Source organism: Cupressus sempervirens, chromosome 11 (assembly GCF_028749045.1).
Source record: "Cupressus sempervirens isolate cs-2001-9-10 chromosome 11, ASM2874904v1, whole genome shotgun sequence".
NCBI classification, from domain to species: Eukaryota; Viridiplantae; Streptophyta; class Pinopsida; order Cupressales; family Cupressaceae; genus Cupressus; species Cupressus sempervirens.
Window position 1 is genome coordinate 87,893,029 of NC_143128.1, and position 27,227 is coordinate 87,920,255.

A 27,227-nucleotide genomic window follows, 5' to 3' on the forward strand; every position below is an offset into this window, starting at 1 on the left:
ATGGTCTTGGTTAGGTTTCAGAACGTTACATTAGACTTTGCACTATAGATTGGGTTGATGCTTCGTTTATAAGTCATCGCAATATGTAGATTAAACACATATGATTAATAATGATAAAGGAAGCTATCCCTTAGATTACTTACAAATTGAAATAAACAACAACATAAACCTATAAAATTATGTATTAAAAGCTATTAAATTAAATCGTTCTAAATCCAACCTAACAATTTTTTTATTCCTATGCATTTGATAAATATATACAATAAGACTTTTGGAATCAAATTTATCAATTCCCAAACAAACTAGTTTAATCAACATTAACTTTAGTTACGAAAGAAACTATATGGTCAATTATTGGAGTTCCAAGTGGGCTCCATTTATTAATTTTATAAACCTCTTTGGACCCCTCTTTCTCAATGTTTGATCAAAAACAAAATATAGAGTTAGAACACAATGAACAAAAGGTACCTTAAAAGCAAAAGCTAAGGTAAACAAATGATTTCTATTTATGGAGAATCATTTTTTAACAGGTACTAGCAGAGGAGAATCTACAAATGTGAATTGAAAAGGGAAAACAAACTTCCTGAAGATTATGATTAAAAATGCAGCTGCAATTTCATTGAGTACCTGTAAATGAGTGAGCAGAAGATCAGTGAAAAGGTCAGCTGATTATCAGGGCTAGGAATTGTTGCAGAATCAGACTGTTAACAATGGCCGTGACATGCACTGGTCATGCCCAAGAGGACGCTCTGCGAGAAACAATACTGTCTGTTGAAGAAGAGGACGGGTAGTGCAGTTCTGTGTGCCGAGCAGAGAAAGACGAACAAAGTACTGGGAGAAAGGAACGATAATTCAGTGATTTCAAAAGCAGCTGCCCAGGCGTCTGCATTTACTGTCAGTCTACAACATGCGAGGGATTTCGTTTTAGCTCCTAACATGTGCAAAGGTATGACTTTCGCTCGACGATTCTAATTTTTTTTTGCTGAATCAAGAAAGAGTTAAAAAACCCTACTAGTGATTATTTGCTCAAATAAGATTTTTGAAAAAAATGTACAGTTCTATTTTTTGCATCAAGTTTCTTTAAACATTTGTGTAAAACTCTACATTATATCTGCTAAAATTAGTTTTTATTTGTCCAAACAAAATGCAAAATCCCATGATATTAATTTCCGAAGTAAGAGATTTCCAAACAACAATGTAAAATTCTAAAATATTATTTACTGAAATAAGCGGAATTCTAGCTAACAATGTGTAATCTTTCCAGTGCTATTCGCCGAAGAAAGATAATTTTCAACAATAGTGGAACCGATGCATCCTATTTGTTTTAGTTGTAATAATGTGGAAGGGATACACCTTTTTCTATGGTTATTTCCTGGGAAAAATGATGCTATACCCTCTTCTCTACAATGCTCACTTCCTTTGTGGACAGGTAAAATAGAAGGATTTAACATGGAGTGTAGATTACTTGCCTGGACCTTCCTTTTTATATATATCTCCCATCAATTTATGAGTGAAGTGGTTTCCTGGATAATCTGAATAGGGGTGCTAGATTTAATTCATTTCGAAGTTGATCTCTTGGATTCGAAGTTCTACTCTTTGGTTGTCTTAGAGATATGGTAGGTTTGCTCTCTTGGGCCCTCAGTCATATCTCTTGGTTGGGGCTACTGCCCTGCCAATTCTGATGACTGTGACCAGGGTGTAAAATTTGGCATCTGGTACTCAACAAGTATGGCTGATGGTTGGGCTATTAATCCCCGAGGAGACAGCCTGCTACAAATCAATTGGCGATATCTTGATAAGTCTGTTAGTGGAGGTTACATTTTTTCTGGTCTATGTAATGTGAATACAAAGAAGAAAAACTCTTAAAAAATATGGAAAGGCTATGTCTTATCTGTGTTTGGAAATGTGAGAATTATGCAGTTGGCCAATTACGACTGACATCTAGTTTACTTGTATTTTGGGTGTTCTAGGTTGTGAGATTGTGTTTGTGTTTGTTTAAAAGAAATGTCATGCTAGTATGTGATGTCCCCTTTTCAAAATAGGATCTAATAATAATAAAATTAAAATATAAAAATAATAAATAGACAAATAATTTTTATCTCAATTTTTTGTGAAGTCTTTAAAGAGACAAAATTACAAAACAAGTCCATAGTTGAGATTATTGATTTTATACAAAGACCAAATCATAAGGCTATTAAAGAGAATAGTTAATTAGTAACATTATATCAAGGAAGTCTGGCTACAGATGTGAGCCATCAATACATCTTGATCAACAGGAACATATTAAGAACAGCAATTGTAATATAACATCAGAAGAGACGAATAACAACACGTGTAAAGTGGATAGGCTGATCTGTTTTGGAGAGGCACAATGAGGCAGAGACATGTTGACCAAAGGAGATATAGCCAAGTTGCATTGTCAGTGAAATGGCTAGAAGAACCATAGAGAATATGTAAGTGGTAATTATAGAAGACAGCAAATAAGAAGGGGCAATACTATTGGCAAAACCTACAGTACAGCAGGGAAATATATATTTCTTTAATCAACTACAGCGATATGTTCATCATTCCGTATAGTCAAGGCAACCAAATATATTCTCCTAAGTGCTTAACTCCTATGCAAAATCAGAAGCTATCGAGTAGAGAATGAGTGAATAATACTATTGAAGCTATAGAGGAGAACTGCAATTGAGGATTATAAGGATATCATTTGAGGAAATAATAATGTTTTTTTTGATCGGTGATAATATTTATATTTTTATTAATATAGAGTAAAAATTACAAAATAAGCCACAGATCTGGAAAAGAGATTCACTGACCCACCCTGGCTAGCCCTCCCAAAGCACATACGCATTTCTAAAATGCAAAGCCAAACTTTTAAAACTCTTTGCAGACATAAGGCTATTTTGCCCAATACATTGTGAATACAGATTAACAGACGACCACCTTTGTAGTTTGCATATACAGAGTACCAGAGTAATGCATTACAAAATGCCCTTTAAACAAACTAGGGCGAGAACAAACATCAAAATTTCACGACAAAAACTTTCAGAGATAACCTAGGGGACCTTACACCTTCCATTTCTTAAGCATGTCCTCCCGGGACTCTTTGGGGATGAACATGTCACCATACATATCCACTTTTCTCTTCTTCCCCTTCCTTGCAGGCTGAACCGACACCTCCCCACTCTCCTACGGTTGCAATTTGGACACCAACTTCTTTGGCATGTGTTTCATCTTCTGTTTCCGCTTTGCATGTAGAAACTCCATCTCCACTTCCTTATTATGAATGAAAAAGGAAATCCTTCAGGCTGCTCAATGTATACTTCCTCTTCAAGTTTTCCATTCAGAAACACTGACTTTACATCCATCTGATAAACTTTAAACTTCTTATTTGCTGCATAGGCCAAGAACATTCTTACTACTTCCATTCTGGCAATTGGGGCAAATGTCTCTTCAAAATCTATGCCTTTTTGCTGTGAATATCCTTTGTATACCAACCTTGCTTTATTCCTCACAATTTCACCTTGTTCATTCATTTTATTTCTGAATACCCATTTAGTCCCTATAGCATTCTTATCTTTAGGTCTAGGAACCTATTCCCGTGTCTCATTCTTCACAATCTGATCTAATTCTTCCTTCACTGCTTGAATCCAATGATCATCCTTGCATGCCTCATTTGCCCTCTTTGGTTCAACATGAGAAATCAAGCATAATTCCTTATGTACTCTATTTCTTATCATTGCTTCTTAAAGCAGATCCACAACAAATGGGCTGACATTGAAAAGAACATGAAAAGGGTCCCATAGGCTGGCTGGTCTCGTGGATGTCATTAAAATACCTTCATTCATTCATTCATTTGTCTTTTCTTCCAATAATTTGTTCAGCAGGGCAATTCTCCACCAAATTGCTGTTAGGTGTAGGAGTTGCTATCTCAATTCTTATCTTTTCTCTTGGTTCAGATCTTTGTTCATCTCTTTGTTGAACATCATTTTCTAAATCATTGTTAGTCTCAAATAAAACTTCAATAATTTCTCTAACAGGCTTAGGATTGTCTTCCTCTTCATCGGAAATATAATCTAGTATTCTTTCTTGATATACCAAATACTCAAAACTTGATATAAAAAATGATATGATAATCTTCAGACAATATTGTGATATAATGCAAGTTATATACTTTAGATTGAATGCAGATTGCAATTATATATTTTGCTGCTGTTGATTCTGTTCATGCCATGTATTGATGATGGTTCTCTCACAGCGAATGCAAACAATATATATAAGGTAAGAAAGAGAACTGCTGTTTCAATAGCCACGATAATATAAGGTTCGGTGGTCATAATATATATGATGATAAGTGGTAATGATGCCACAATAGTTATCTGAAGAAGAGCCCGATAATATATGAGGCAATAATATGAGATCCAATCTATGTTAAGTAAATTATGTTTCACATTATATATGTATGTATGTATGTATATGTATATATACTATTCTGATTTACCACATGCTTCAATTCGATTGAAGCTACGACTTTAACACCCCCTCTTAGCGAGGGAGGATTGAATCATCAATGTTTCCTCACTATAGTAATATTCTCTTGATATGTGCATTGACATCAGATTTTTTATGTCTATCAAGAGAATAAGTTATTTGATTTCTGACGCTCTAGGGCAGCAACTTAATGTAGCCTATCAGAGAACAAGTAATCAGAATGTCATGAGCTCTATCATGACAAGTATCATGATCTCTGACACTCCAAGACAACAACTTAACGTAGTCTTATCATGATATGTTCATTACCATTACTTCCGACACTCCGGGACAGCAACTTAATGTAGTCTGTCATGATAACAGGTCAAGCTATTGATAAGATTGTCACCTTACAATAGCAACCTTACAAATATATCAATGAAAGATTGTCACATTTCATGACATAATCCACATAAGAAAGATAGTAACTCTTTTAACATAATTTTTTTAATTGAATATATATATATATATATATTACAATTAATTATAATTGAGATTCATTCTCAGGAGTTACATTGTAATTATCCAAAGTTTACCTCTAAAATGCTCCACTTTTGGTTTAGAGAGAGGTTTAGTGAATATATCGACAGTTTGCTCATCAGTGCTGATTTATACCAACTTGATGATGTTTCTGTCCACCATATCTTTGATGTAGTGATAGGGAATCTTGATGTGCTTTGATTGGTTGTGGAAAATAGGATTTTTTGATAACTTTATGCAACTTTGATTGTAACAATACATAACTGTAGGGTTTAGAGGCTTCCCAAATAATCCAACTAGTAACTTCCTTAACCATACTACTTCTCTGACTCCCATAGAGGCAACTATATATTCAGCTTCAGTGGAACTCTAGGCAATTGATGACTGCTTTCTGCTAAACCAAGATATCATTGCTGATCCAAAACTAAAACAACATCTAGTAGCACTTATATGGTCGATGGAATTGCCGACCCAGTCAAAATCTGAATACCCTTGTAGTTGAATCTCAACATGATCATATTTTAGACCAAGTCCAATGGTACCACACAAGTATCTTAAGCTGTGCTTGGCTGCCATGAGATGAATCTTCTTAGGTTCACACATGAATTGACTTATTGCATTCGTTGCATAACAAATATCAGAGGGAGTATAGTATTCATCAAGTACATTAGAGATTCGATTATCTATTTGTATTATGTATGATCTATAGGTTCAGAGTCAATTGCCTCACTTTTAAGCTTATGAAGATTTGTTTCCATCGGTGTGGATAATGGCTTACAGTCCATCATTCCAAATTTGGTCAAGATGTCAATATTGTATTTTCCTTGATTTAGGAAATTTACTCCTTTAGCTTCTACCATACTTCTAAACCCAGATAATAATGCAGAATCCAATATCTTTCATATCAAACTCAAACTAAGATCTTGTTTACAGTTTACTATAAGATGATCTTCCCTTGTGATAAGTAAGTCATCAACATATACAACAAGAATTAGCATATCACCATATGATATTTTGAAATATATATTAGGATTAGCTTCATTTTTGGAGTATCCTAGTTTTGTGAGATAACTGTCTATCCTTTCGTACCATGCCTTGGGGGCTTGTTTAAGGCCATAGAGAGCCTTCTTAAATTTACACACATGGGAGTTCTTGTCATGAGTGACAAAGCCTTGTGGTTGTTCTAGACATACTTCTTCATCGATAACACCATTCAAAAAGACAGTCTTGACGTTTGTTTGATGTATCTTCCATCCTTTGGATGCTGCAATAGCAATAATGGTTCTAAAAGAGGTGTATTGGGCAACCAGAGCAAATGTCTCTTCATAATCAATTCCAGCCTTTTGAGAAAATTCCCTAGCAACGAATCTGGCTTTGTGTTTTTCAATACTACCATTTGGTGCATGTTTGATTTTGAATAACCATTTAGAGGAGACAACTGATTTGTACTTAGGTCTAGGTATGACATCCCTAACATTATTTTTTAAATATAAATTGATATTCTTCAATCATTGCATCTTTCCAAGCTTGACACGATAAAGCCTCTTCAACACTTGATGGTTCAGATTTGATGAGTTCAAATATGAGAGCAACACATAACATGAATGACTTCTAGTTTTCTTTCTTTCTCTAAAGATTTCATTGGGTTCTACATTTTTTTCTTCAATCATCTTCCTTGCCCATAGTGGCCTTTTCTTATTGTTAGGGATTTCAACATTTTCAGTATTTGAAGATAAGGGTTTATGATCTTCTGAACAATTCTCCCTCTGATTCTCAACTATAAGGTTTTATTTAATTTTGTAGTTGATTTCTCATTTGATTCTTCAATTGTTTTAGAGAGGTTATATGCAATATCTTCTTCAAATTTAATATCTCTGCTGATTCCAATAGTTCTTTGTCCTAGAATGTAAACTCTGTAACCTTTGAAGGATTCACTATACCCAACAAATATGCCTTTCTTCCTAGAGGGTTCTAGTTTGGATCTCTTTTCTCTAGGGACATGAATATATACAGGACAACCAAATATTCTTAGGTGACTTAAGTCTGGTTTATTTCCCATAAAGGCTTCTTTAGGAGTTATATTTTCTAGGATTGAATGAGGACATCTATCTTGGATGTATACTGTTGTATTTGAGGTTTCGGCCTAGAATGAGATGTGAAGATTTTGATCATGCATCGTGGCTTTAGCACATTCAATGATAGTTCTATTTTTTCTTTCTGCCACTCCATTTTGTTGTGGATTATAAGGTACTGTACACTCCCTTTTAATCCCATCAGAAGTGCATAATTCTTTTAAGTTCTCAGAAATGTATTCATCCCCATTGTCAGATTTTAGAACTTTGATTTTCTTCCCAGTTTGATTTTTGACTAATGCTGTAAACTCTTTGAACTTTGATAATACTTCGTTTGATTCCTTAAGTTTTAGGAAATAAATTCAATTTTTTCTAGAGAAGTCATCGATAAAAATTACATAATACAAGAAACCTCCTAGTGAAGGTACTGACATAAGACCACACAAGTCAGTGTGAATAAGTTCAAGCACAATTTTTGATTTATGTTCGCTATGAGGGAAAGATCCTTCGGTATTTTTTCCTAAAGGACATCCCTTGCAGGTTCCAACATGATCAGGTTTTAGTCTGGGTAGACCTATTACAATCTTTTCTACAGATGGTAGAGCACGAAAATTAAGGTGGCCTAGCCTTTTGTGCCAAAACTCGTTCGAGTTTGAAACTTCATGGCTTAAGGCTAGGTTTTGAGGGTTACAAAGTTTATAGACTTCTATCTTTGAAACCTATGGTGATTGTGTTCTTGATATTGGAATTCTTAGGCCAAGATAGAACTTTATCTTCTCGAAAGGTGACACGATACCCTTGATTTGCTAGGCCTGAAAAGAAGACCAAATTCCTTTTGATGCTAGGTATAATTAGTACATCTTTTAGTTGTAGAGTAACTCCAAATTTGTAGTTGCATTGAACATGTCCTGATTCCTTTCACTGCATAGGTGGAGCTATCCCCTATTGTGACTTCTTCAGTAGAGTGACCTTCAAAGGTTTCAAATTGGTCTTTGAATCTAGTTATGTGTTGAGATGCTCCACTCTATTATCCACGTATTCTTGTTAGTGTTCAGTGTAAAGTTTCTAGAAATTTTGTAATAAATCAAACTTAGATTATACCTTCTATTCTATGCTTGCTAGAGATGATCTTCAATATATAGACTTGAGTGAATTGATAAATATAATTTTGAAAATGTTTTTATTTTCTGCAAGTCATCTTAGGGCATTATTGATCAAGGAGTAGACTTATTATTTTTGTGTGTCCTTAAACTTCAACCACACCCTATATAAATACATCGACCAAAGGGTAAGTCCCTGTATGGGACATGACCCTTCCTAGGTCAACCCACTTTGCATTCACATAATCAGTGACCTAAGAAGGTAATGGTTTGTAGACAAACTTAACTAAGATTAGTTAAGTTAATACTTAAACGCAATTATCTCAAGGAGCCACCGATCATGTCTAGACAAGGAGCAATAGGCCTTCATAAGGCATTTCATGCAAGATAATACTTGTGCGATCTGCACAATCAGACCAGAATGGTAATCAAAGTTACAGATTTAACACACCCCCTCTTAATTTGATAATCATATTAAGAGATAACATATCTAGCATCGTCAATTATGATGAATAAGCATAGATTGATACTCAGTTTCTATCTGAATCTTCTAAGCATGTGGTATCTTGGAACACAAGATACTATGTCATATTACCATACCTGTGATATGAATTATCACTGATACTAGTGATAATAGTATTTCAAAGCATACAATATACAAGATAAAATCTGAAGAATGATTAAATTCTTCATTTATCCAAGTTGTGACTCATAGGTACTGGCGGTCCTATATCACAACATGATCCTGAGTTTAAGATCTACCAGAACACAGAATAAAATCCGGAGAATAATTAAATTCTTCATTTATCCAAATTGTGACTCATAGACATAGAAATGTCTGCATCACAATGTGATCTTGAACTCCTCTAGATCTGATAGTAGATCTCTACTGTGCATCACATTATCTAAGATATCTTCATCTCTCATAATGTTTTTTTACAAGTGTTCATTATCTCAAAGATCGTTAGCTCTTAAATAATGAATACAAATGGTGGAGCCCATAATAGTCAATAGCCTGACAATAAAATTCTTTTATTTATAATTTAAAGAATACAAAATGTTTCGTAATTCAACCATACCAAGTCTTTTCCTGAACTGATCTATCTTCACTTGAGAGAGAGATTTGGTAAGAATATTTGCTGTTTGATCTGCAGTACAGATGTATTCTAATTTTACAATATTCTTGTCTACCATATCTCTAACATAATGGTAAGGAATTTCAATATGCTTGGACTTGTCATGGAAAACTGGATTCACAGAAAGCTTGATGGAATTCTGATTATCACAATGAATAATTGTAGAACTCGTGGCTTGACCAAATAATCCCACACGTAACTTTCTAAGCCAAACTGCTTCTCAAGAGGCCATTGTTGCTGCAATGTATTCGGCTTCTGTTGAACTTTGTGCTACTTGATGGAGCTCAAAATTCTTTTTCCTCCATTTGACAAATCATGTTAGATGATCTTAATTTCATAAAAGCATTTCATATTTTTTTGCTAGATCCCAGCCAATTATTCCTCCTGCCTTTGTCAATTTTCTTAGAAACAACAAGCTTGTAATCACAAATGCATTAGATACGTAGCAGCGTTAGTAAGGAGTGATTCCTAATTTTGATGACTCGAGCAATGAGCAAAATACAGTGCAGTGATAAAAACATTACTAATGTCCTAAGAGTGATGGTGATTTGAATGTTTTAATGATAGTAAGGATAATGGTCAACAACATAGAAATTGATATTAACATAACTACCAATTAAAGGCTTTTAAAGAGTAGGGATCCAATGACATCTACAACAATATATGGAAATGCATAATCATAGGAAAGCTATGCATTCAGCCCAGGTACAAAAGAAGGATATTACATAATGAAGCATTTGCGATAAGTCAAACTGAGCATATGTTTGATATAGGGTATATTCTTCTCCAACATTGAAAGATTGATGTATTAAAGTCTTTAATATGCTTGTTAAAGAAGGTTGAATCAAGTCTACACCTTGAGGCAAAATAAATACATTTATCTTTTCCAAATTTGAGTAGGAATGAATAGGAATGAGTACTGGAGTTGTAACTCTACACATTTTTTGAGTGTGAATAAAGGCAGTGCAACGTTTGTATGGGCATCTTCAGCAACACTGGACTAATAATACCCAATGAAAGACATGGCTCACACAAAATGGATAACTGGAGAAGAAATAGTGTCGTGAGAAGCTTTGTTATGCCCAGTGCCCAACGATATTCAACCTTGGAACGAAACATAGATGATGCAGAGCTGATAGGTCTGGATTGGAATATGGAAGCCCACACAAAAATACATAGAATAGAGCCATCAGAGCCTAGAAGATGAGTACGAAGGAATGATATCGTATATGCAAAATAATGCATGGGCATTGGGGAGTTTAATAAATATTTGAAACATTATTTGTGCCGCTAAATGTTTGATGAGTCACTATGTTTGTCTTCAATATGTTAAAGGAATACATATTCATAAGACAAAGTGGTGCCCGCCAGTTAAAAGGAAGATTATGAACCGAATACTACCTATTATGTTATAATTGAAAGGGTGTCATAATACAACTTTTAATGCTGAAGAGTCACGTTTCTTATTACATGAAATTTAAATATGGAGTGACCTCAAAACAACAATCTAATATTCGAAAACAATCATAATCTACAAGAAGAAGCATTTTATATTTATTTGTATGGAGGAATAAGGAGCTCAAACATGACTTGTATTATAAATTCAATTATTCTATTTTTATAATAAAATAAAATGTCTTTTGTTTATTTTTAAATGGCACAGAGATTTAAACTGCAAATGAATCGTCCTTTGTAATTATTATTTTTGAATTCCGTATACAATTTAAATGTTAGATAAGTGGACATGGTCATTTAGCATTTTAAATTCTATCATCATAGATATTGTGAAATATTAAATTGTTTTTGTATCTGTGTCCAATTTGTCTCCCTACCAGAGGATTTAAAATTCAATCTGGACTAATTTAAAATTGCGTAATATTTGGTCTGTCGCATCTTGATTATTTAATTTTTGACAGTATAAGTGTGTGGAACATTATAAAGTTGTATGTGAAAATTCATTGAAGTTGACTTTATTGCCCGGATGAGCAGAGGCACTGATCTTTCTATTATTGAAGTCAGAAAATCTATATATTCCTTCTACAAGCATCAGACCCATTATTAAAACCTTATACAAAACATTCAATTCAGACACTCAACTTTCAATTTTATTTTAATTGAGTTCGAGGACCTTGCTAGCCGAAGAACTCTCCAAAAACTTAAATTCGCTTTAGAAAAACTCTGAACCAAGTAATCAAATTTGAGGAGAAGGTCTACTCACCTAGGTGTAGCGAAGCCTGAAGTGCAAGGGAATCGAGCAGTATTCCCGTTCGTTGGCCATAACTAATTGAGAAATCCTATTAGAGAAGTGGCAGGTTCTTGGATTTCCAATCTGCGATTTTGGGAACCAAAACTACTGATGACTGCTTTTTGCATATCCATGATATCATCACTGATCTTAAACTGAAACAACATCTTGAAGTACTTTTTTTATCCTTAACACTTCCACCCCAATCTGAGTTTGTGAATCCATTTAAATCCAAGTCAACTTTCTCATATTTGATCCCAAGGTTAAGAGTGCCTTGTAAGTATCTCATAATGTGTTTGACTGCAACTAGGTGAATCTCCTTTGGCTCACACATAAACTGATTTAAGGCATTAACAACATAGCAAATATCAGGTCTTGTATTTACCAATTACACAAGGGACCCAATCATTTGTCGGTAGAGAGTAGAATCTATGGAAGGTGATTCTGTTGTTGCTTCCCTAAGTTTATGTAGATTAGTCTCCATTGGAGAAGATATAGATCTGCAGTTCCACATTCCAAATCGCTTCAAGATATCTAATGTATACTTTCCTTGATTAAGTATGATGCTGTCAGAATTTTGCCATACTTCTAGTCCTAGGAAGTAATGAAGGAGTCCTAAATCCTTCATTTCGAATTCTGTGATTAGATCTTTTTTGCATTGATCTCTAAGATGATCATCACCTATTATTAGTAAATCATCAACATACATTATCAAAATTACCATATCATCTTTATCTTGTTTATAATGTAGATTTGGATTGGCTTCATTCTTGGAGAATCCTAAGTTGGTGAGATATTTATCAATTCTTTCATACCAAGCTCTTGGAGCTTGTTTAAGCCTGTATAGAGCTTTCTTAAGCTTGCAAATAAAAACTTTTGAGTTATGAGTTTCAAAGCGTTCGAGTTGCTCTAAATATACCTGTTCTGTAATCTTTCCATTTAGAAATGCTGTTTTTACATCCATCTGATGGACTTTCCATCCCTTTGATGTTGCAATAGCTAGGACTGCTCTTACAGAGGTGTATCGAGCAATAGGAGCAAAGATTTCTTCATGATCAATTCTCTCTTTTTGAGAGAATCCCTTGGCTACAAATTTGGCTTTATACTTTTCAATGCTACCGTCATCAACATGCTTGATTTTAAATATCCACTTAGAAGAAACAACGGATTTTCCTTCAGGTCTAGAAACAATTTCCCAAACATCATTCATAATAATGGATTGGTATTCTTCTATCATAGCATCCTTCCGAGCTGTATGTTTAATAGCATTTGAAACATTAGTTTGTTTTGATTTAGATAAATCACTCATGTTTGCTACATAACTAGAAAATCTTTTGGGTCTTTTGCTTTCTCTGAAGGTTCTAGATGGTGCAACGAAGTTTTGTGCTTCCTCTACTATCTTAATGGCCCAAAGTGATCTTGTCTTTGGATTTTGAGCTTCTTCAAGATTAAGATCTTGAATTTCATTTTCAATTTCTTCAATGTTCTCCCTCTAAAACTTGGATTCAATATTTTCTTTAGAACTAAGTAAGGGAGAGGGATTTTTAGAACTTAGGGCTCTTTTGAATGCAATCTTCTTCAAATATTACATTCCTACTAAGTTCAATGTTTTTCTGACTAGGTATGAAAGTCCTATATGCTTTAGATGTTTCACTATACTTGACAAAAAAACCTTTCCTCTCAGAGGGTTCTAACTTGGTTCTCTTTTCTTTAGGAATATGTATATATACATGGCACCCAAAAATTCTAAGATGACTTATATTAGGTTTAACCTTAGTAAAAACTTCAAGAGTTTTATCTTTAAGGTAGGAGTGAGGACTTATGTTTTGAATATAGATAGTAGTACAAGAGGCTTCTGCCCAAAGATAATATTCTAAATTTTGATCAAATATCATAGCTCTTGCTGCTTCTATAATTGTTCTATTTTACCTTTCTGCTAACCCATTTTGTTGTGGGTTATAAGGAACGATATACTTTCTCTTAAATCCTGTTTCTTTGCAAAATTCTTTAAACAAATTTGAAGTATATTCCCCTCCATTATCAGTCCTAAGAATTTTAATTTTATGTCCTGATAGGTTTTCAGTTAAGGTTTTGAACTCTTTAAATCTCTTAAGATTTTCTTTTGATTCTTTACACTTTAAGAAGTAAATCCAAGTTTTCCTAGAGAAATCATCTATAAAGAGTATATAGTACCAGAATCCTCTAGGAGAAGGAACAGACATAGGTCCACACAAATCTGAGTGGATTAATTCCAAAACATTATTAGTTTTCCTAGTGCTATCATGAAATGGACTTTTGGTGTTCTTACCTAGAGCGCATCCTTTGCATATGCTTGAATGATCTTTATTTAATTTAGGTAAACTAGTAACCATCGTCTCCATAGTTGACAAGGTTTTGAAATTTAGACGTCATGACCTTCTGTGCCATATTTCGTTTATATCAGCCACTTCATGAATTAATGCTTGAATAGGTCCACTAGGTTTGGTATTTAATTCATACAAGTATCCCTTTCTTTGACCAATCAACTTTAATTTCTTAAATGAAGAGTTCTTAGACCAGGTCAATACTTTACCGTCCATGAAAGCAACATTATGTCCATCATCTTCAAGTGCTATAATGGAGATTAGATTCCTTGTTATTCTTGGTACATAGATTACTCTTTTGAGATGTAGAACACTACCCGACTTTAGTTTTAGGGTGCAATTTCCTATTCCTTTGACGGAATGAGCTGAATTATCACCAATGGTAACTTCTCCATCAACTTCTTCTGATATAGAGTCTAGTGCTTCTTTGTATCCTATAATATGTCAGGATGATCCACTATCAATCACACATGCCTTGCTTGATACTTCATTTGATAGTGCCAAATACAATACACGATTCTTAGGATCATAGTTATATTCTTCCTAGAAATGTTTATACAATTTACTTGCTGTTTAGAATTCTCAGGGCAATTAGATATGTAGTGTCCAAACTTTTCGCATTTGAAGCATTTTATTTCGGATAGATCTTTCTTAGGTTTGTCATTCTTTTGATTACCCTTCTTCTTCTTGAAATGCTTCTTCTTACCTTTATAGGAATTTGTGTTAAGAACATGAAGTTCTCCGTCTTCAGTTTTCAACTTTCCCCTTTTCTTAAGTTTTCTGGATTCTTCCTGAAGACAATCTCCCTTAAGTCTATTGAAGTCAGGAAGATTGTCTCTAGCACTTACTCCTTGTGTGAATGTTTCCCATGAATCTGATAATACATCTGTAGCCATCGATGTTAGTTCTTTGTCATCAATTATGGTTCATATACTTGCAAGTTCATCTCTTAGATTGGCAACCCTTAGGAAGTAAGAATTCATCGATTCTCCCTTCTTTATCTGTATATGATTTAGTTGTCTATTTAGTGCGATGACTCTAGTTGCATTGTTAACCTCGTATGCATTCAATAGTGCATTCATAATATTAAATGCTGTTTTATGTTTCATTAGCATGGGTACTATTACATTTTTTACTCCATTTAATATGATCTGCATGGCTTTCCTGTTTCCTTTACTCCAGATAGTTTTATTAGTTTCAACAATAGGTTGTTTGGATGCTGAATCAACAAACTGTTTCACATCATTTTCTTCAAGAATCATCATGATTCTGAGTTTTCAAGCATCAAAGTGTTCTTTCCCATCAAACCTATCCTCGGGTCTGATTATGTATGCCATTGAAGATAGATATATTAAGTCTGATCGTTTAATTTGCAGAGCCTAGGTTCGACTACCAAAGCTTTGATACCATGTAAAGTTTCTACAGTTCTGTAATAAATCAAACTTAGATTATACCTTCTATTCTATGCTTGCTGCATATGATCTTCAGTATATAGACTTAAGTGAATTGATAAATATAATTTTGGAAATGTTTTTATTTTCTGCAAGTCGTCTTAGGGCAGTACTGATCAAGGAGCAAACTTATTATTTTTGTGTGTCCTTAAACTTCAACCACACCCTATATAAATACATCAACCAAAGGGCAAGTCCCTCTAAGGGACATGACCCTTCCTAGGTCGGCCCACTTTGCATTCACATAATCGACGATCTAAGAAGGTAATGGCTTGTAGACAAACTTAACTAGGATTAGTTAAGTTAAACACAGTTATCTCAAGGAGCCGCCGATCATGTCTAGACAGGGAGCAATAGGCCTTCATAAGACATTTCATGCAAGATAATACTTGTGCGATCTGCACAATCAGACCAGTATGGTGATCAAAGTTACAGATTTAACACTTAGTTTAATTGATAAGGCTAAATAGAATAGTGAGGTTTCTTCCTTGACTTCAGCTAGGGCAGTTTGATTTTTCCTTCTTTCCGGACAGTATTTGTGAGTGTGTCCAAATTCATCACACTTGTAGCATTGAACTTTGGACATGTCTCTTTTCTTGTATGTTTGATTACTTTTCCCCCTTTTTCGTTTGAAATGTCTTTTCTTTCCTGTATTGTTTGTGTTAACTCTAAGGGCTTGTATATCTCCCTCTTCATTTGGACTGATTCCTCTTGTGTGCTTTCATTCTTAAGTTGGTCAAAATTTGACAGTTCAGGTTGAGCGCTAATTCCTCAAATAAAGTACAATCAAGACATAGGTAATCGTTTAAGAGCTATTAGGGATAATTCCTTGTCATCTACCTTATTTCCAATGGTTGAAAGTTGATCTTCTAATTCTGCAATTTTGTGAAATAAGATGTAATAGTCTCTCCTTTATTCATCTTGATGTACAATAGTTGCTGGTTCAAGGTGAGCAGTCTGCTGATATTATTGATTTCAAATGTGTTTTGAATAGTCATGAACATCTCATAGGCGATTTTTAGACTTGATATGGATGGAAGTATGTGATCTTTAACAAAATCTATAATAATTTTCATAGCTTTATTATTATGCCTTTTCCAAGTTTATTTTCAGGTATTATTTTATTTTCTTCCATGTATACTTCTAATTCAAGTTCTCGAAGGATGATCAATATTCGAATTTTCCATGACATGAAGTTTGAAGCACCTTTGAGTCTGTCCTCAAGCCTTACATGGTTTACCATGTTGCAACTTAGAATTTATAAGTAGGTTTGAAATTTGAGTGGTAAACAATAATTTAAACTCTATTAGTTAGGCTTTGATATCATGTAAAGGAATGTAAGATCTCTGATAGAGTCACAGAATGGGTCTTGCAATGTTCTTTGACAGAGGTTCTGATATATGTATGTATGTATGTATATATGTATGTGTGTGTATATATATATATATATATATATATATATGTACTAATCTGCTATACACTGTGACTGATTTGAATTATACCAAATAGTCGATATAAAAAATGGTATGATAATCTTCAGACAATATTGTGATATAGTGCAAGGTATATACTTTAGATTGAATGCAGATTGTAATTATATATTTTGATACTGGTCAGGCCGTGTATTGATGATAGTTCTCTCACAGCGAATGCAAGCAATATACATTAGGTAACAAAGAGCCATGCCCCTGTAGGGACATGACTCTACGTGGCACAAGTTCCACGTAGGGTCATGTCCCTATGTGGAGATGAAATAGTCAACACAGAACTGCCGTTTCAATAGCCACAATACCATAAGGCTTGGTGGTCATAATCAATATAATCGGTGGTAATGATGCTACGATAGTTATATGAAGAAGAGCCTGATAATATATGAGGCAATAACTTGAGATCCAATCTATATTAAGTAAATCATGTTTCACATTAAATATATCAATATACATATACATATACATATACGCATACACACACACAGATATATATATACACACACACACACACTATTCTGATTTACCACATGCTTCAATTCGACTGAAGCTACGACTTTAACACAAACGGTGGATAACGATCTGGCTGACTATGATTGGTTTCTCATCTGTTACAAAGTAGAATATTACACATTGCTACTGTGTTATATATATAGAATCATTTATTGTTGAATTAGGAGGATGATTCTGTTATTTTTCTATAAAATCATTTATTTTCACTTTCTAGTGTTCTATTATCTTTTAGTATGGGATGTGGAAATCCACTTTTTACATTGGTTTGATCATATTCATTTGGCTTTTCCAGATTTTTCTTGATGGAACAAATGCCTGTAAGTGTTGCACACATGCCCATGAAAGTTATTGAACTCAGTGACGATGAAGATGAAAAACCCAGCAAGAAATTTCAGCAAATTCGGAAGAGGATGGAATTGGATGGTCTGTATCGAGGATCACAAATAGTTTCTGAAAAGACACCTGAGACAGAAGAAATTTTATCTCCTATTTCACCTTTGGCACAGAATTATTCAAGTCCAAACACCAAAACAACCATATTTCAACAGTTCTGGAAAGCTGGGGATTATGATGTCCAGGTTACAAATAGGAAATCCTTACCAGGTTCAATTTTGCTCTTCTCTATATGATAGTGTATGTTGATTTCAATAAAACAGAATAATGAAATATGTATTGAACATCATAATTCAATGTGCTTTAAAATACCATGCCACAATTTTAACATTTATAGCTAGTACAATGCACTTTCTATGTCAGAAGCACATGTCAAGCATGTCATATATTTTACAGCTCTTGAGTCTACAAGAAATAGGACTTAGTTTCTGCTAGAAATATACATAGCAATGACAAACGATATTGAGTTTGCTATGAATCCTGATGGATAACAGCAATAAAGAATATTTTGAAAATTATAAACTGTTTAAAATTTTTTTGTCACTATTTTATTTTTAGTAGTTTTGAAAACTGACTTATTTCCTTAAATAATTTTATCTCTCAAATTTTTGACTGCTATTCCTCTCCAACTTGGAAGTTTGCGGTTAAGGCCATATTGAGTTTGGAAGCTTACATCTTGACATACTTAAGAACGATGGTCATTCACTCAGTTCATAATGAAGCGTCCATGTCTAAGGTGAAATCATTCAATATTGGATCCATGGTCCTCATCCTATGTATGACTCATTGCACTACACATTAGGTAGTCTACATGATGGCATTCTAGGGCCTTATTTAATGAGGATGATGTTTCTGTTGCTCGTTGGAACTACTCTGGTTATGTATGGTCTTCTCAGGTGCCTTTAAGATGTGGTTGCTACACAATATATCATCTATCTTAGTGGGACCCATGAGAGTCTCGACCAGGGTCTCCTTCCAATTACATGTTATATTTGGGTCTATACCTTTTGGTTTGAGATTCATAGATAGTGGGGTTTTCATGGTTTAGGTACCATTGCATACCTGTTTCCTAATAACTTTTGATCAACGATTTCATGTGGCTGATCTCTGATTTACTTTCTCAATGTGTGTGGTTCCTAATTCAGAGGGGCCATTTCTTACTTTAGGATGCATTCAATGCTACATACTGTTTCTTACAAGCCTTTTCTAACTATGCTATATTGATTGAGGGAAACCCTTACCTCAATCTCTATTGAAAGATCTCCTAGTACTCTTCATTCGGTGATGCTATCTTTCCCAGTGACTTCTATGCTTCCACTAGGACCTCCCATATGCCCTTTCATGGATTTGTTGATGAAAAACATTGTCTTTGGGAGTTAGATGTATAGGTGTTTGTTTTATTAAGGACTTCAGTTGATGGGACTAGTCCATTCATTGCTTATGGTAGACATCTTCTTCAATTGGGCGAATCTGAAAGCCTCCACATTCTTAATGAGCTCATTTGTTTCCTTGGTTCTACTTCGCATAGATATACTTGCTTCCCTTGTGGTGGTGCTTATTACTGAGAAGTAATTGGTAAGCTATATTTTGTATTAACAAATAATTAGAAAGATCACTATATAGACTTTACAGAAATACAAATTAACAAGTTTCTAATCAGAAATTGAAGTAGATTGTAGAAACAATCTTATCTACACAATTTACATATTATACATAGATGTCCCATAAATATTCAATCCATCAACAACAGCAAGCTGCACCTTGATTTTAGCAAAGTTATCTGGACCAAGAGGTTTGCTGAGAATGTCTATAGTCTTGCTGAGAATGTCTATAGTCTGAGCCGTAATTGGAACATACTGCAACAGAAGTGTTCTGTCTTTAACTAATTGCTGAACGTAATGACTATACATGTCGACATGTTTGGGTCTTTCATGGAAGACTCAGATTCTTGGCAAGTTTGAGAACTACCTCATTATTAGAGTACATAGGAGTCGGACTTGCTTGAGATATTTGCATATCCACAAGTATTCGGCAAAGCCAAACTGCCTCACAAATTGCCTTAATTGCTCCTCAATACTTTGTTTCTGTCGAGGAGAGAGACACTGCGTGCTGCATTTTTACTAGTCTAGGCGCTTATATGTGATCCCAAACTGAACACATATCTAGAGGTTGATTTCTTATCGTCAACCTAACCTGCCCAATTTGAATCTGTGAACCCCCTGAGTCTAGGATCAAGACTCCTCATGCAAAGAAGTCCATAATCAGAGGTGCCTTTCACCAAACGCAAAATACGCTTTGCTGCTACCCAATAATCAATCTTGGTGGTGGTCATGAAGCATAAAATGTAGCTTACTGAAAAACTAAGATCAGGCCTACTGGTAGTGAGATAGATGAGACTGACCACTAGTTGCCTAAAAGTGGTTTCATCAACAGGAGGAGAGTCGTACTTGGCTAACAATTTTTGTCCTTTCTCCATAGGTGTGGAAACAGGTTTGCAATCCTGTATTAAAACCTGTCAAGCAAGTTCCTAGAATTCTTAGAATGTGAAATAAAAAAGCTATCATCAGTCTCTTAAACCTCAACACCTAAACAATAATGGAGAAGTCCCCAATCTATCATATCAAAATCTTTGCATAGGTTTTAATTGATTTGAACAATCGAATGTGCTGAACTACTAGTAATGAATCAAGTCATTCGCATAGACAACGAGAAAGAGAGCATCGTTGCCAGAATGTTTGATATACAAATTACTGTTAGAAGGGCTATGATGAAAACCATGAGCAACCAAGTACTGATCAATCTATGATGTACGACAGTCGAGGTTCCTTTTTAAGTCCATAGAGTGCTTTCCTGGTGACATATTTGGTGTTCTTTTCCGACAACCTTGAAACTGGGAGTTTGCATCATGTCGACTTCTTCCTGTTAAGTTTATGTCCAGAAATTAGATAAACAACAACAAAGAAGAGAATAATCAAGGCACACAAACTCGCTACATTTATCCTTGGAAAACCCTTCCACTTGAAAGGAAAAACCCAACCACACCAGCAAAATATCTCTTTTATTGATAATAATAATGTTTTAGTACAAGGCTTTCACTTGATTGATATTACAATACACCAAATAATCACATAAATCAATTGTATTAGACTCTTCATCTTACACACAAAGGTCTATTAAAATTCCAAATACAAGACCCTTTATATTTTCAAATATTCAACACTTCATATTTCCATATGCATGCCTTTTCACATGATGTATTACACGTCTTTTTATATAATATTAACTTAAATAATACCACAAATGTCTCTTCTAGTTTAAGATGACCATAATGATCATAACAAACGTACTTCCATTTCATAAGACTAGAGATAAAGATCTCTATTGCAGCTACCGTCTTCAACACTCCCTCTTAGCATAAAGACTGGCATAAATTTTGTTTGATTCCCTAAATCAAAGATGCCGAACTACCAGTGATGATCAGATCATCCACATAAATAACCAAAAGGATGATGTTACTGTCAGTAGTCTTCATATACAGATTTGAGTCCGAAGAACTCCTCTTGAAGCCTTGATCACTGAGGTACGTGTCAATTTTCATGTACCATGCCTGAGGGGCTTGCTTCAAGCCATAGAGAGCTTTTACCAATATGAGAAACTAATGGTCTTTACTAGCAACCTTGAAACCAGGAGGCTGCGTCATGTAGACCTCTTCATGTAGATCACCATTTAGGAAAGCACCCTTGATGTCCATCTAATGAACCTGCCAGCCAAACTTTGCTGCCATGGCTACGACTAGTTTGATGGTGCTCATTTTTGCAGTAGGAGCAAAGGTCTCCTCATAATTAGTGCTCTGATGCTAAGAAAAGCCCTTCGCCATTAAACGAGCTTTGTATTTGTCCAAAGTACCATCCGATTTGTATTTTGTAAACCTATTTGCAGCCAATAGGTTTCTTCCCTGGTGGAAGATCAGAAAGAACCCAAGTGTTGTTCTTCAGCAGGCTCTGGTATTTAGATTGCATGGCCTGTTCCTACTTTGGAATTCCCTTTAGCCTCGGAATATGTTTGAGGTTCAAACACATTGTGAATGTTGGCCATGAGAGCAAAGTTAACAGAATCTGTAGTTTTGCTCTTTGTCCGAGTAGTTCTCCCATCAATGAGCTCATCATCACGAAGATCAGCAAGTGTCTTAGCCCACCACTTAGGCCGGATAGGAGAATGACCAACATGAGTATCAAGAGATGCATGATGATCACGTTCCTCATCAGAAGAATTTGGATCAAACTCAGGTGAAACGTCTACAAAACAAGGTGATCTTGCAGGAGAAGCTGGAGGTGTCTGTACAGGTATCACTGGTATAACTGGAGCTGTAAGAGCTACTAGAGCTCTCCCATCAAGTGGACCTAATGGAAGCCGAACTCCCAAATCATGAGCTTGCATAGGCTGGTCTGCTGGATCAGGAATAGGAGAAACAAGCATGAAAGGTCCTCGTTGCTCATCAAAGACTACATCACGACTGTAGATGAGACGAGATGTCTCAACATCGATCAGGCGTTAGGCTTTGTGAAGACTGCTATATCCAGCAAGCATGAGTTTCTGACTCTTGGCATCCAACTTGGTGCGTGACGCATCAGGGATCCAAACAAAAGCAAGGGAGCCAAAAACCTTCAGGTGACTGATTCTGGGCTTGTGACTTGACCAGGCCTCTTTCGGAGTTTTACCTTTGACCACCACTGTGGGTGACCGGTTCAACAAATAAATTGTAGTGTTAATTGCTTCTGCCCAAAACTACTTCAGAACATGTCTGTGTTCGAGCATGGATCGAGCCATCTCGGTGATTGTCCTGTTCCGACGTTCAACTACACTATTCTGTTGTGGCGTGTGGGGTGTGGTTAACTGGCATTTGATGCCATGTAATAATAGATTTCCCAGACTCTTTTTCAATTAAAGTTTTAAACTTTTGAAATACAGGAACTGCATCTGATTTCTTTTTAAGAAAATATACCCACATTTTTCTACTGAAATCATCAACAAACAACAGAAAATACCTAGACCCAAGAATATAAGGAGTGGCCATCAGGCCACAGATATTGGCATGTACAAGTTGAAGTACCTGAGAAGCTTGCCATGAGTCGCCACCGGTGAAAGGTGTGCGATGTTGCTTCCCAGCTTGGCATGCATCACAAAATCCAAGCTGTTGAGTTTGAATCTTTGGCAAGCCAAGAACAAGCTCATCCCGAGCAAGTTGTGAGAGATAATGCACATTTAAGTGCCCATATCGCTGATGCCAAAGTGTGCTAATAAAAGACCGCCGAGCAGCCATAACCAAGTCCTGAGAATCACCAGAATCAGGAAGTCTGAAAAGACCATGATCCTCAAGATCCACTACAATAGTAGACTTAGTCACTCAATCAGTGGTTGTGCACTGATCTGAACTGAAGGTGACTGCCAAGTGTGGAGAATGTCACAGCAACTGACTGACTGAGAGTAGATTTAGTTCCATCCCTGGAACATAGTATACATCAAGGAATACGAGATTCCTCCTAGCAGACCGAATTTGAATGTTGCCTTTGCCGAACCATGTACTCTTCTCCACCACCAAAAACAACAGAGTCTGAATATGGTTGGTAGTCAGTAAACTAGTCTCTGCGGTGAGTGAAATTATGAGAGGCACCTGAATCAATGTACCAGGCAGACGACTTCACATGAATTACAGGTCTTTTAGCCATGAAGGCGTAAAACGCAGATTCCACCTGCTTAGTGTGCTTTGCATTGTTAGATTTGGACTACAAACCTGATTGCTTAGAGTGTGCAGCTAAGTGTTTCCGACATTCAACCTTCATGTGTCCAAACTTGTGGCAGTAGTTGCATTGAATGTTCTTCTTTCAGGAATCATCTAATGCTGGAGTAGAAGACTTCTGCTAAGATGGCTACTGAAACTTGCCTTTATTCTTTTGAAAGGATTTCGCAACAAAAGCTTGCTCTGTAGAGGTGGAACTGGAGATGCTACTGAACTGTTGTTTCCATCGATCTTGCTCAAGCAATAGGGTGTAGAGATCAGTGAACTTCAAATCAACACCAAAAGATTTGATGTTGAGAGTCTCGATAAAATGCTCATAGGATTTTGGTAAACTCCGAAGAGTGATAACCACAATATCCTCTTCCTCTATCTTGCGACTGATGACAAGTAATTGATCGCGGATTTCCTGAATCCGATTTTGGTGTGCTTGGAGCAAGGTGCGCTCATCCATGACAATAGAAAATAGAGTGTTTTTCAGAAAGAAGGCTCTGCTTTTGTTAGAAGTCCCATGAAGCCCTTTGAGATGTGTCCAGATCTCAGTAGCTATCTTGCTAGATTGAATCTGAGAAAGCTAATCATTAGCCACGGATAATTTGAGAAGCATCACTAACTCTCGATTATTCAGATCTCATGTATCTTGATCAGGACCCAAAGAAGTTGGACACTTCGTAACACCCAGAACAAGTTGATCTGTGTTTTGATATTCAAAAATTGCGATGATCCGCTGTTTTTAGGTGCCATAATTTCGACCATTGAATTTGGAGTTATGCTTGAGTAGAATGTTTGTTAGAGATGCCATGGCACGTTTTCAATGAAAAATTGTGAAAATCTATGGAGGCACGTTCTTCAAGGCAAAAAAATGGAGGACCTAGAAAAATCAAAGTGACCTAAAAGAGAGCTCAAAAAACCCAAAAGGAATATGCTATCGTTTTTTGGATCCGCTGGCTCAAAAATTGAGGCACAAAAATCGAGGCACCCAAAAAAATGAACAACCCAATGGAGCTCTCGAAAAACCCACCAAGAATTTGAAATCAAAATATTTTTTTGAGCTCATAAATTAGGGTTTCGAAAAAATACAGTTGGTAGCCATGGAGGTAAAAAATGGCAAAAAAAGGGATGTTTGTAGGCGAAAAGATGCCTGATTTATTCCAGAACAGAGGCGTTTTTGCAAGGATAGCATAGATCAAAACGCTTAAGAAAAAATAACGCCCAAGAAATCACTGATTTGCAGATTGCGATTTTCAAAAAAAATGCCCAAGAAAATATGCCTTTTTTTCAAACGAATACACAGATTTTTGTCTCTAAAACCATAGCCATGACTAGGTATTACGAAGCATGTAAAAGACTTTAGAAAGAGTTTCAAATTTTTTTTGGAGCAGATAATTTTGAAAAAAATAATAAAAAATTTGAAAAAATTTGAAGTCTGGGCTCTGATACCATATTATGGAAGTAATTGGTAAATACTTTCTTGTTATTAACAAAGACTGGAAGTTCAATTTATACAAAAGAATAAAATGATGTTTCCTTAGGAAACAATCGTAAAGAATAGAAACATTCTATTCTAGAGAAAGCAAAAAACGAAAGCAAACTAAAGCTAACTAGATATTTACAATGGATAACCATTAACTAATAATAGATGACTTATCTATTATTGTAATAAATATTCTATAAGGTAGTGATCTAGTCTAATAAAAGGTAGCAATGATTGTGACATACCTGTGAGCTACACTCAGATCCAAGGCTGTGAATTATAACTCCTTTATAGCGAATTATCATAAGGTCAAATTTGGACACAGATCTCTTCATATATATCATTCTTTTGAGGTCTACACGTATTTATGCATAGACGATACATCCTTGGTTAATGATATCACTGATTTGCTTCATTGATCAGTGATCTTCAACAAATCAATAGCTGAGTGTTATGTAATTTGATTGATAAATGTGCAATAATAGATGATCTTATTTGGTTTTGAATTTTTCCCTCCTATTAGGAGATTTTCCCAAGGTAATCGCGTTGTGTTCCTGTGTTTCTCTCTTTGTTTTCAATTTATTGTTACCTCTGATCACTAAAATTAATAGGAATCCTCTGAAGAGAGGATCTCCACGGTGGGAATTGTCTAGTCAAAGGATTTCCACCAAAACTGATTTAACTTACCCTTCAACAATTTCCAACACTTCCCTTATATCAGCCAATTTCGCTTCAACTCATCATTCTTCACTTCCAATGCTTGCTTGGAGTCGATTTTGGCACAAAGTAAAAAGGGAGGAATTTGATTTGAGAGGATTAATGTGGTGGAAATACTTTGGAGAGAGAATTTCCACCAAACACAATTTATCCTTTTCCTTCAATTATATTGAGCCTTTCTCTTGTTATCATTAAATTTATTCTCAAGTAGCAACCTTCATCACCAAAACTTGTTTATAATTAAAAAAAAATGGAGGGGGTGGAATTCTTGACATAGGAGGAATCCATGGGATTCCTCCCATGGATTCCGAAGCTGAGAGGATTTCCACCAAGTTTACTCAGCGCTTCATTGCCTAAAATCTTTCCAAAACATCGTCATTGCCAATTAATTTCACTTGAACTCAATATTCCCTCACCTCTAACACTTGCATGAAATCCAGTTTGGTGCAAAGTGAAAAGGGGGATTTTTGGGTTTGAGAGGGTTAATGTGGTGGGAATCCTTTGGTTAGAGTATTTGCACCAAGCATGATTTCCTGGAAATGTTATTACCAAAACTTGTTCCATTTCAATCTTTCCTTGATAATTTCTCTCCATTTTAATTTCTCTCTATTTTTCCTCTTGACATTGGATTCATGCCTTAGACCAGATTTGAGTGATTAAGAGGGTGGTGCAATTTTGGGCTTGGGAAGGTTAATGTGGTGGGAATCCTTCGGAGAGAGGATTTCCACCAGGTTCATGATTGCAACAAGATCCAAAGGAAAATTACCATTCTTCCATTCTTCCATCTCTTCATCATTTCAACATTACATTAATCAGTTTGCTAGCTTAGTAAGGATCCCTTACAACCAGGTTTGCACCACATCCCTTTGTCCTAAGGTGAAATCTTGGGATTTTGGGGAAATTGTAGCTGGTGGATATCCAAGAGTCAGAGCCGAAATCCTAGAGTCGAAGGATTTCCACCACTTTCCAAATTTGCTCACAATCCTTCTCCCATCTCCCAAGCATGTAAACGTTTCTTAGCTAAAACTCTACCCTTCCACTAGGACTTAGGCTATGAAAATTCTCAAAAGGACATCAAAACCTTTGCACAAACCCTAGACAAATATTACTTCCTAGCTGACCAAAATTGCTCAAACTCGCCCTCAGACTTGGAGACTTGAAAATGCTACCAACTAAAATCACGTACAACGACTCCTATTGTTAAAGCAAGAAGAAGGGGTCCCCATTTTCAATGGGGCGATGGTGTGAAAATCTTGCAACACTAACAAATTGTTGTTCCACAATTCTACTGCAGGAGTTTGGTGCACAACTCTAGAAATTTGAGATGAACATTAGTTGTCATGCATTAGTTGGTGCACAACTTTGGTGCCACTATAGAGTGTAACCCTATTTGCACTTAATTTTTGTTTTGCATTTCTATCACATACTTAGCTATATTGGTATTTTGTCAAATAGTTGTCATGCATTCA

General features: G+C 35.5%; 1 protein-coding gene across 1 annotated transcript in view; it reads left to right on the forward strand.

The window, feature by feature from the left end:
- Positions 1-419: 419 nt before the first annotated feature.
- LOC149528355 (protein MICRORCHIDIA 2-like) overlaps positions 420-27,227 on the forward strand; it is a 313,301-nt gene continuing 286,493 nt past the window's right edge. The window contains exons 1-2 of the mRNA XM_089811551.1: positions 420-946; positions 17,673-17,983. Of these exons, the coding sequence (XP_089667677.1) occupies positions 17,683-17,983 (301 nt within the window). The 5' untranslated portion in view covers positions 420-946; positions 17,673-17,682. The remainder of the gene's footprint in view (positions 947-17,672; positions 17,984-27,227) is intronic.